This window comes from Mauremys mutica, chromosome 11, assembly GCF_020497125.1.
Source record: "Mauremys mutica isolate MM-2020 ecotype Southern chromosome 11, ASM2049712v1, whole genome shotgun sequence".
Classification (NCBI taxonomy): domain Eukaryota; kingdom Metazoa; phylum Chordata; order Testudines; family Geoemydidae; genus Mauremys; species Mauremys mutica.
Window position 1 is genome coordinate 75400742 of NC_059082.1, and position 11491 is coordinate 75412232.

An 11491-nucleotide genomic window follows, 5' to 3' on the forward strand; every position below is an offset into this window, starting at 1 on the left:
TCCTCTCCTCCCGAGGCAGACAAAGTAATGAATAGTACAGAGAAGTTAAACTGGACACTCCTATTTTTACACAGGAACAAGAGGATGTTCAATAAAATTGAAAGGCAATACATTTAAAAGTGATAGAAAGAAATATTTTTAGGCAGGCATGATTGGCCTGTGGCACTCATTGCCACAAGATATCACTGAGGCAAAGAGCTTTGTAGGAGTCATGAAAGGGTTAGAAATGTTTATCGGTAATGACAACACCCACAGTTTCATTCATTAGGATTCTAAAGACTTTGTTAAGGGATACATAAAGCCTCATACTTCAGGGCACAAATAAACCCAATAAATGATGGGGTCAGGAAGAAACTTCTCCCACGGGAAGGTTATACCATAATTGTTCACTGCGGAGCCCTTGTACGAGTGTCTGCATCATCCACTACTGGCCATTCTCAAAGATGGATACTGGACCAGATGGATCTGATATGGCAACTCCTATATTCCCCTCATTTCCCTAGACACAGATCCTTCAGAACAAGATTGAGTACAATTATCAAGGCAACATAAGGGAAGTTTTGCAGTGCTGTGCTGCACCTGGTCTGTGGGTAGAGGATTTCAATTTACAGGGTCTGAGCCAAAGCCCCCTGACATCAATGGGTTTTTCTCCTCAGCCTGGCAGCTTTCACCAACACTAACATACGCTTTGAAAGAAAAAATTAAATCATTGCAAATGTTCCCCTGAAGGGTATTAAAAGGCAGCTTTTCATGTACCAGGCAACAGGCGCTGTCCATGTCCCCTGAGTTATCACCTGCAGAAATGCAAATGGCATTTTCACACTGAGCACAGCAGTCAGGAGACATTTATCACTCGCTGTAAAAATGCTTAATTGTGATTTTTGTGCCCATTTAACACAAAGAAGGGAAAACAGACTCTGGATGCAACTGTCTGTTAGGAGACAATCCTTTGTTTTCCAGGCAGATCATTAGTAACATGAAATGTTCTTTAATGATCATTAAAAAGGTGGAAATCCTGCTGGGACAGATGGCTATTTCAGTCTGGCTTTCTCTGAACTCTCATAGCAAAAGGCTCCCTGGGCGGCAGTGGGATGTTACTTGAATCGTGTGCTCCCCAAGAACACTGAGTCCCCTGCTCTCTAATAAGATTGCTTCTAGTCTTCCAAAGTTTAGGTTTCACAGTATGTGAAATCCTTTGCCACAGACGCTGCTTCCTTCATTTTGATGCTCTCTGACACAACACCCCTACTCTCCGAAGCGCTGCTGAGTGAGTAAGCAGAGAACAAAGCATTGTGGTAGCACCAAGAGGCCACAGCCAGATTTGGGGCCCATTGTGGTAGGCACTCTGCAGACATATTATAAGAGGTGGTCCTGGACTTTCATCCCAATCTTCTACTTGTATGTTGTATCTTTCTCTCTCACCCTTTACCTGTTGTGTCTATTCAGACTGTCAGATCATTGGAAGAGGCTTGGTCTTTTATTATTAATATATACCAGTGAGTCTCAAAGTTTTTCTGTTGGTGACCTCGTTCTCACAGCAAACCTCTGACTGTGACTCCCCCTTAGAAATTAAACATGGGGAAGTTAGTTTAATTGAATATTAATTTAATTTAATGGGAACTTGGGCCTGTCAGCCCCATGCATGACCAGGTTCAGGCCTGTCAGCCCTCTGGGGCTGACAGCTCGCAGCCCCCATGTAACCACCTCACGATCCCTAGCAGAGCCGTTCTCAAACAGTGGTTCGGGACCCCAAAGTGGGTTGTGACCCCGTTTTAATGGTGTCACCACGGCTGGCATTAGACTTGCTTTAGGCCAGGGCCGAAGCTGAAAACCGAGCCCCACCGCCCGGGAACAAAGCCAAAGACCAAGGGCTTCAGCCCTGGGTGGCAGAGCTCAGGTTATAGGTGCCCCCGCCTGGGACTGAAGCCCTGGGGATTTGACCCTCCCCTGTCCAGGGCAGTGGGGCTCAGGTAGACTCAGGCTTCGCTCCCCCCTCCTGGGGTTGTGTAGCAATTTTTGTTGGCAGAAGGGGGTCCTGGTGCAATGACGTTTGAGAACCCCTGCACAGCACAATGAAATCACAATTTGGGCCTGGGCCTCTAGGCCGGAGTGGGTAAACTTTTTGGCCTGAAGGCCGCATCGGGGTTCGTAAATTGTATGGAGGGCTGGTTAGAGGAGGCCCCCACCTCCTATCTGCCCCCCACCGGGACCCCTGCCCCATCCAACCACCCCTTCTCCCTGTCCCCTGACTGCCCCCTGCCACCTCATCCAACCCCCCCTCCTTCCTGACTGCCCCCCCCAGAACCCCTGCCCCCATTCAACCCCCTGTTCCCCCCTGACAACCCAACCCCTATCCACACCCCCATCCCCTGACCAGCACCCTGAACTCCCCTGTCCTCTATCCAACCCCTGTCTGCTCCCTGCCCCCTTACCGCACTGCCTGGAGCACCGGTGGCTGGCGGCACTACAGCCACGCTGCCTGGCTGGAGCCGGGCCATGCCACCCCTGCCACCATGCAGCACAGAGCACCGGGTCAGGCTGGGCTGTGCAGTTGCGCTGCCCCAGGAGCTCACAGCCCTGTCGCCCAGAGCACTGCGCTGGCGGTGGAGCAAGCGAGCTGAGGCTGTGGGGGAGGGGGACAGCAGAGGAGGGGCCGGGTCTAGCCTCCTGGGCCAGGAGCTCCGGGGCCAGGTAAGACGGTCCCACAGGCCCGTAGTTTGCCCACCTCTGCTCTAGGCACTACTATAGGCACTACTATAGTACAAATAAACAATCATGACTATTTACTTAGCAAAGACTCCTTTAGAAGTGCGAATAGCACACCGTTTAACCTGCATGTCCTCTTTAGGAAAATAAAAGCTCTTTGAATCTCTCCTCCCCAGAGAAATATAACAGGACTACAGATTACGGTTTGGTTCTGATTTTATTGTTATGAAACACCTTTTACTTTTCTTTTCACATGCCATTGTCTTTGCTTTGTACAGGTAGAGCGGTGGGCGAGCTGACTTTCTGAGTGTAAAATGTGTTAACAGAAATCCAGTTATATCCAAACCACCAGAAGGAAAAAGTTCCCAATCCAAAAGAGCCCATTTTCCTACTGCACTTCTCAGAGGGGCTCTGAGGCCACATTATCGCTTCTGAATTTCCAAATAGAGAACTGTAATGGTTATGTCACAGACAATTCACTTCAGTAGCATTTGTTTGTATGGCAGCTTGGTGTGTTACAGATCAGACAATGATGCCTCAAGTGGCAGAGCCTGTGAAATTTTCTGCTAATACTATTTATGTTATATGGTTTCTAGAGTTTCTTTACTGCTTGCAACTACGATTGATGTGATTTGGAGCCAGGAGAGCTTGTTCCATTTGGACTTTATCAGCTCAGGGTAAGCAGCAGCAAGCAGTCAAAGTACAATTGCTAATGTATCAAACCTGCATCTTTGCAGAGATGGAGCTGCAGGAGGAGAACATCTGATTGGAAGTTTATCTATTTAGTGTGAAAGCTTTTAACGCGAGAGAGGATTGTGCATTTCTTGTGTCCAGGTGTCTCTGATAGAGATAATTTGTCTTTTTTGGTAAGTTCATCTCCGTTTAAATAGAAATAATCTTTTTCTCCGCATTTTTTCTCTTTATCTCTCTTTCCTTCCTCTGTCTTTATTTGGGGCCGGGGGAGGTGGGGAGAGGGCATGCTAGGTTTCTTCTCCCTCTTTAGAATATCAGATTCAGAAAAACCTACTACATGGGCATCAGCTGTGTCTGATACACCTCTTAGTAAGGATGAATGTATTAATAGGTGTTCTTCCTGAACAAGATTATAGAGAAGTCTTTTCACTAGACGTGGTGTTTAGAGACAGAGGCTGGCAGGACATTAGTAGAGTTTCACAGTTGTTCTTAGGGTCAGAGTCCCCCTGACACCTCTTTCCCATTGCTAGGGTGCAGCTGGACTCTTTCCTTGCAGAGTCCATGGAGTTCCTGTAAGAGAGCAACTCAGGCACAGAAGAAGGTGCAGTCCCTTCAGAGAGAGAGAAGTTAAAAAGGGAGACCATCCTCTGATGGTATTTGCTCTTCATTTCTTTGGCTGACCTGTAGAGGTTCCCAACAAAGCAATAGCATATGGGGTTGAGGCTGGAGTTGGTGAGGCCTAGCCACTGAGCAAAAGGTCTGAGCTGCAGGACCCAGGGAGATGGAGTCACATCCTGCAAAGAGTTGGGGATGTTGAAGTCAATCCAGATGTCCATCATGTAGACGGGCAGCCAGGAGATGGCAAACAGCAGGACCAGGGCCACCACCATCTGGGCCACCTTCTTGCGGATCTTCAGCCTGGAGGCTGGCAGGGATCGGTTCAGTGAGTTGCACTCCTTCAACTGGCTGGTGCAGCTCCACAGCCTTCGCACGGTCAGGAAGCAGATGACCATATTGAATAGCACGGGCAGGCAGTAGAGGGCACAGAAGAGCAGGAAGTTGTAGGCTTGCTTGAGCTTCTCTTGAGGCCATATTTCCCTGCAGATTGGGAACACCAGTGGCAGTCCCTCCACCGCCCCAATCTCATCCCTTTTGTTCATGAATATAAGGGGCATGCAGATCCCAGAGGACAGGACCCACACCACCAGGATGGCGCTGAGGATCTTCCTCTGGGTGAAGAAGGACCTGGCATTCAGAGGGTTGTGAACACTGTAATACCTGTTCACACTTATAACTGTGAGGCTGAGCACACTGGCTGAGACAGACACGGCCTGGATGAATGGCACAGCCCTGCACAGGAAGTCCCCATACACCCAGGCTTTGTATATCAAGTTCCCCACCGTGATGGGCATGCAGACGCACACCACCATCAAGTCGCAGATGGCCAGGTTGATAAGGAGGCTCCTGGTGGCGCTCAGACTGGGCATCCGGCTGCTACGTTTCCTGGTGAGCACTTTGATGGACATGATGTTCCCAACAAATCCCACCACAAAAGAGACCAGGTACAGGATGGTCAGGCTGATGGTGACAGGCTCCTTTGCAAACAGGAAGAGCATCTTTTCCAGCTCCTCCCAGTCCAGCCCCCGGCTCCCATTCCATACTCCAGGCAGGGACACGTTCTCCCCTTTCAAAAGCTCCAGCAGGCTGAGGTGGCTCTCTGGGAAAGGGAAGGAGGAATTCATTGCTGCTCCCTACAAGCCACACAGAAGCAGCCAGGGAAACACCACCCCTCAGGGATAGACTGGTGGTCTCTTCCGGCTTTGAACTCTAAGGTGCTATGACCTGGAAGCTCCTTTGCCACCACTGGACCCCGAGCGGTTCTAGCATGTTTCGATGGACTCATACAAGCCTGGGAAAGAGAGTAAATGAAGAGGGGTCAGAATATTCTATTGTAAATATTTTCCTTTCTTAATTGTTGCTCAGTCATGTGTGTGAAATTGTACATAGTCAGAAATGGATTCCCGGTGAATTTATCAGCTCCATGCATAGGGAAATGCCTTTAAATCCTTAGGAACATAGGAATTGTCAGATTGGCTCAGACCCATAGTCCATCTAGTCCATTATCCTGCTGTGACAATGGGTGGCACCAGATGCTTCAGAGGAAGGTGTAAGAACCCTGCATGCGATGGAATAACCTGCCGCTAGAGAGGTTTTATTTCAGCCCCAGTATTCACAGGCTGGCTGATGTCCTCCCATAGAAAGTGCTTGAGTAAATGCTGGGCAGAAGCCTCAGGCTCTGACCCCTGGACAGCACTGTCCTTGCTTGTAGGAGTCTGTGGTTATTTCCAGACACTGCATCCCTGGAAAAACGGGTCCTCCCGCATCGCCCAGAGAGAGGAGCAGGCAGAAGCCCAGAGCCACACCTGTCCTAGCTACAGCCCAGGCGTGTCAGCCCCGCTCGCTGGGGGGATGCCCCTGGAGGGGGGAAAAGCCTCCACCTGCGCTTGTGTCACAGCTGGACTTTCACCCGGCACCCCAAGTTGGATTTCCGCCTGGCCCCAGGTGTGGTGCTGAGCAGCCAGCTCCCCTCGCCCGTGGCCAGCAGCCCTGCCCCCTTCTCCGGGCAAGCCCCGCTCCCCGGTCCGCACAGCGCAGTCCCCGTCCCCCGTCCCGGCGCAGTAAAGGCGAGACTCACCTGGCGCAGAGAGCGGCCGGGACACTGGAGCGGGGCCGAACGGCTTCGGCTGCTGGAGCGATGCCCGACGCTGCGTGCAGAGCTCAGCGCGCCTGGCCGCCGAGAGCAGCGAACCGGACCGGTGGGTCCAACTCGGGGAAGTCCCGGGGGTGGCCCTGAGAGCTGCTCCCATTGACCCGCAGACCCGTTACACCCCTGCCCGCTCCCCTCGGGCGCACACGCGATCAGACACACTTCACGGCATGCACACGCGCTCCCCTCTGCGCCCAAACACACACTGCCCTCTGCACACGGACACACACCCTGCACTTACACACACACCCTGGGCTCTCTCTCACACACAGGCACACACACCCTGCACTCTCTCTCTCACACACACAGACACACTTCACGGCATGCACACGCGCTCCCCTCTGCGCCCAAACACACACTGCCCTCTGCACACAGACACACACACACACCCTGCACTCTCTCTTCCACACACACACCCACACCCTGCACTTACACACACCCCCTGAGCTCTCTCTCACACACAGACACCCTGCACTCTCTCTCCCACACACACACACCCTGCACTTACACACACACCCTGGTCTCTCTCTCACACACAGACACACACACCCTGCACTCTCTCACACACACACGGACACACTTCACGGCATGCACACGCGCTCTCCTCTGCGCCCTAACACACAGCACCGTCTACACACAGACACACACCCCCTGCACTCTCTCTCGCACACACACAGACACACTCACACTTCCTTCTCTACACAAACACCCCCCCTACACACACACACCCGGCTCTGTGCCTGGCTCCCTATCGCCCCAGTCCCTGCGCTGGCTGCCCGGCTGGGAGCTGCCGCTTCCTGCACCCCTGGGACGTCTCAGGCGCCGAGCAGGAAAGTTTGGGGCTGGCCATGAAAAGCCCCAGCCGGTGGCAGCGGCCCGGGCCCCGGCTGGCGGCTGGAGCGCCCGGCTGCTGGCGGAGGGGCAGGCGCATCCCCGTGGTGCTGAACGGACAGCGCCAAGAGCGGAGCGGCCAGGGCTCGCTCTGCGCCCCGGCTGCCCGGGCTCCGCGCCCGGCTGCGGTGGCCGAGTGAGCCCTGAACCCGGCGGGGCAGCCTGGAACCTGGCGTGGCTCAGGCTGGCAGCAGCGCGGGCATGTTCCTCGCCCAGCCCCTGGCTCCAGCCAAACCGCTCCTGCGGCTCGCCCCGCCTGGCCTGGCGGCGGTGGGTGGCTGATTGTCTCCTCCCGGCTGCCCCTTCCCCCGCCCCGGAGCCGGGCCGGCCCTCAGCCCCGAGCTCTCCCCACTGCTGCCCCCTTGCTCCAGCGCCGGGGCTGCTTCGGGCGCTGAGTCCCTGGGACTCCCTGGAGCCAGGGCTTGCCCGCTTGCTGCTGCGAGCCTCCGTCTTTTCTCCCCCTCGGTGTTACTTCACTGGGCTCTGCCCAGGAGCCGCAACCTCTGCCCCAGCCACCGCTGCCTTCTGCCCCTTACTCCTCCAGCCAGCGCGCACCTGGGAGCCGGGAGAGGCGCTGCGAGCGAAGATTGTTTAGAGCCAGAGCCGGGAAGGAAAGGGATCGATTCGCTGCTGGAAACAATTCAGTGGCTTGAAAGAGCTGACAAATGTCTCCAATCAGTGTCCAAAGCTTTGCTCCTAGGACACCGGCGTCTTTGGCTCCAGTCCTACTCTTCAATGATTGGTTGAGACTGTGCTCAGTTGGGGTTAGATCCCACCTCATCCCTTACTTGCTTTACATTTAGGGGGAAAAAAACAGCCCCCCACTTGAAGCACCTTCTCATGCTGTTCTATTAAAAGCCATTGACTCCAAGCCATCAGGGCAGGAAAGGGGAGTTTAATACAGCCGAACTATGCTCCCTTTTAAGCTAACTGAGTTAAGCTTGTTTGGCAGTGGATCTTCGATCAGTAATAAGAGATAAAGAGGTTTAATAACTAGCTAATGGATCAGAAGCGAATGACAGCCGGGGAGCTTCAGATATGGTTGATTATTTGGGCTCAGCCGCAGCCCTGCCCCCTGTGGGAGAGACTTGGGAAGCTTATTGCTTAATTGTACTGTAATCCTATCTTTGTGGTTAATTCAGATCAATAAACAGACATGCAAATAGGATGATGGCAATAGGCCCTCTAGAAACACCATAGATGGATGGATGAATCTTGTCCTTGCCTGAACAAAACTTTGAAGACTAAGGGATTGTCTTACCTATTTCTGTACCTATGCAAGTGCAGACAAGCCCTAAGACATAGGCCTAAATCATGGAATAAAGTCGCTAAAAAGTGTGAGGTCTCCATCAGGGAGTAAAGTTGAAATGATGGCATGGGGGGGGGGGGAGAAGGCAATTAAAAACATGGTGGGGTTAGTCTTTATTCTCTTCCTTTTGCCTCCCCAGAGGAAAAAAAAAGTATGAATTCTCTCCATATGCTGCACATGGGAGGAAGAGAAGGCTGGCGAGGATGATAATCCAGTCCTGGTTTTGAGGTTCCCTTTTCACAGGTGGAAGCTGTTTGTCAATGAATTGTAAATGCCCTTGAACTCAGTGGAAAAACCTCCATCTATTTTCATCTATTTATGTGAAGGGAAAGGGAAATATTTCCAGTCTGCCTGCCATGAAATGAAATAAAAATCAGCAATAGAACCTCCAGTCTGAGGGGGAAATGTGAGCTGGGTATAAATCGCTTGGCATGCCTTAGAACAGTGTTTGCTCTGGTCATGTGAAAATCCATTTCCTCTCCGTTTCACATACCTGTATTTGTAGGACACCAGAGACAAACAACTTCTACAAACGAACTCTGCTATTTTCCTCAAAGCGCAGACACACACTATAGTCCCCCTGCCCTCCCAGTGAAATACACAAATACCCTTTTGGATCCTTGACATCTGCTATAATTTCATACCTACGCCAAAAGCAAACGGCTACATCACTAACAGGCAGTTCACAAGAATAGGCCAGAGCTAGTCATTTGAAATGTGCATCACCCCCAGGCCTCGCTCACACATCACATATTTTCCCAAGGTAGACATGTCATTGTACACAACATTAACACTGCAGAGGCAAGTAGACATACAACTCTAGCAGGGTGTTAATAAAAAGCCAGGTGAAGAACAAAGAGATGTGCCAGTGCCCCTTAAGAGATGTTAAACATAGATCGTGGACCATGTCTGCCTATATTCATACACTAAAGGATTCCAAAAGCCCAAACTAATGAATTTAATTGTAGTAACGGCCACAGACTCCACTGGCACCTTACATGGCCCACTGTCAAGAAACCTGAAAAATCTAAAGTTTAAAATCTCAAACAACATTTCAAGATGATCAGTGGTGCAATATAAATAAGGTATTGGCAGTGAATCTAACTTTGTACTGCATTGGCATGATGCACAAGTGCCTAATCATCTCTAACTCATAGATCAGGAGGACACATTATCACGGGGGGGGAGGAATATATAATGGTGAGAGAGGAACAAGGATATTGATAACAAGTTCAGAATCACCAAATAATTCAAGATGTGGCATGCAGCCAGAAGGAAGTTGCTAGAGCATCCCAATGAAGAGAACACATTGAGCATCAAATTCTCTCTCCTCTCACACCAGTTGGCCTTCAGTGGAACTGTTCCTGGTTTACTCTGGTATGAAGGCCAAATCAGATATACAGGGGTCCATTCTTCACCTCTGCATATTATGGGTCTGACTCTGGTCTCTCAAAGGCATGATTCAGAAGTAACCCCATTAAAGCCAATGGAATTACAGTTGTGCAAGATTGGTGTGAAAAGAGAACCAGGCCAATTCAGCCACTTTGGGGCTTTGCCAGCATTTCAGAAGAGCTCATAGTAAGTAGTTTCCTATATAATGTAAACATAATACAAATGCTCAAACCTGAACTGTGCCTTTGGATCAGCTGCATAAGGGATCCTTGGGTAGGGCAAAGGCAGCATAGCTGGCTCAATGCCACCTTTTCCTGACACGATAGTGTAGGAGTGCTCCAGGGCTGTGTGGTAGAGCGGGGAGTTATGTGGCTGAAATGGGATTTGCTCTGGCAATCCTAAAACCCATTGTAATCAGCATAGGTTAGAGAAGCCTTGAGGCTTCCCTAGTTTATGCCAGTGGCCAATGTGACTCCTATCTACTTCTAGACTTGGGAGTGCAACAGAGGAGTAGCTCCTTCAGTTCAGCATACAGTTACAGCAAACCACTCAATTGATGACACCCCACAATTCAACTTTTCTCCTCTCCAAATATAAGGGTATTAAGTGTTATTCTCAGCTGAGTTGAGTTGGAAAATAGACAGTTGGATCCTCTGAGTTGATCTGGAAAATAGACAGGATGGTCCTTGCCTGTCTCACAGCGGTGATGTGAGGATTAGTTAGGGCTTGTCTCACAAAGCTTGCACCAGTTTAGTTAAATTGTTGCAAACCCCTGAGTGGACACTCTGTAAAATGGTTAAGAAATGGCTTATATTTTGTTATCTTATGTCAGTAATGAATTGACTTAAAGTTTGTGGGTAAAATCCTGGCTATTTTGAACACAATGACAAAATTCCCATGGACTTCAATGGGACCAGGTTTTCACCCTGCATGTAGACAAGCCGTTATTCTATAGGGTTCTTATACCACGCTTATCACCATAGTGTCTGAGTGCCTTCCAGTGCATTAAACAACTTGACTACACATCTGTCATGTTTTGTTTTTCCTCTCATCCAGTGCCCAGAGGGAAGAAGAGTGTGCAGTGGAGTGGCTTCTTTTGGTAGGGCTTTAGGTGTTTTTTTTTAATGTACATGTTGCTATGTACTTGTGTTCGAGAAGACAAGGTAAAGGAAATGCACCTTACACTTGGGGCAGAAGGTAGTGAGGTTTGGGGTGGTCCTTACTTCTTGGGGGAGTTCATTGCACAGATTTGACTGGTCCCCCAGAAAGTTCTATCTCTGACACAGATGAGCTTTCTGTTAGTGTAGCAAGCTCTATTGTGCCACGAAAGCTGAGTTGTCAACCACAGTCTTCATCCCAGGGCTTTAGATGGTCTTTTAGATACCCAGGCCATGAAGCGCTTTGAAGCCAAGGGCCCGAATCTTGGTTTGAAATTCTATGGGAAGCCAGTGCAGAGAGCGGAGGATGGGCATGGTATGTTCACAGTGGCCTATGTTGCTGACAAGACTCACTACAGCATTCTGAACTAGTTGGAGTTTCCTAAGTGCTGAAGGCTTCATGGCCAGGTCTGTCACATTGCTGTAGTCCAGCTGGGAGGTGACAAAGGCATGAATAGCTGAGGCCAGGTCATCATCTGCCAGGATGGGATGGAGTTTCCTAGCCAGCCAGAGGTGATAGAGAGGGTTACATGCAGATGCTATGTGAAGGTTTAGCATCAGTGAAGAATCTAGGAG

General features: G+C 50.5%; 1 protein-coding gene and 1 long non-coding RNA gene across 4 annotated transcripts in view; one reads left to right on the plus strand and one right to left on the minus strand.

Annotated features, from left to right (window-relative positions):
• LOC123343677 overlaps positions 1-10392 on the plus strand; it is a 34012-nt gene extending 23620 nt beyond the window's left edge. For 2 of the 3 annotated variants that reach the window (XR_006572313.1, XR_006572311.1), the window contains 2 exons: positions 3444-3572; positions 8506-10392. This is a non-coding gene — a long non-coding RNA (uncharacterized LOC123343677). Of the gene's footprint in view, positions 1-1204; positions 1327-3443; positions 3573-8505 lie in introns of those variants that run through there. The other variant, XR_006572314.1, reaches the window with a different exon arrangement.
• On the minus strand, positions 2913-6645 carry LOC123343676 (galanin receptor type 1-like). The gene is made up of 2 exons (XM_044978924.1): positions 6095-6645; positions 2913-5308 (listed from the first exon to the last, which is right to left on the minus strand). Exon 2 carries the CDS (start codon positions 5139-5141, stop codon positions 3810-3812), a length of 1332 nt encoding a protein of 443 aa, XP_044834859.1. The 5' UTR covers positions 5142-5308; positions 6095-6645; the 3' UTR covers positions 2913-3809.
• Positions 10393-11491: the final 1099 nt, after the last annotated feature.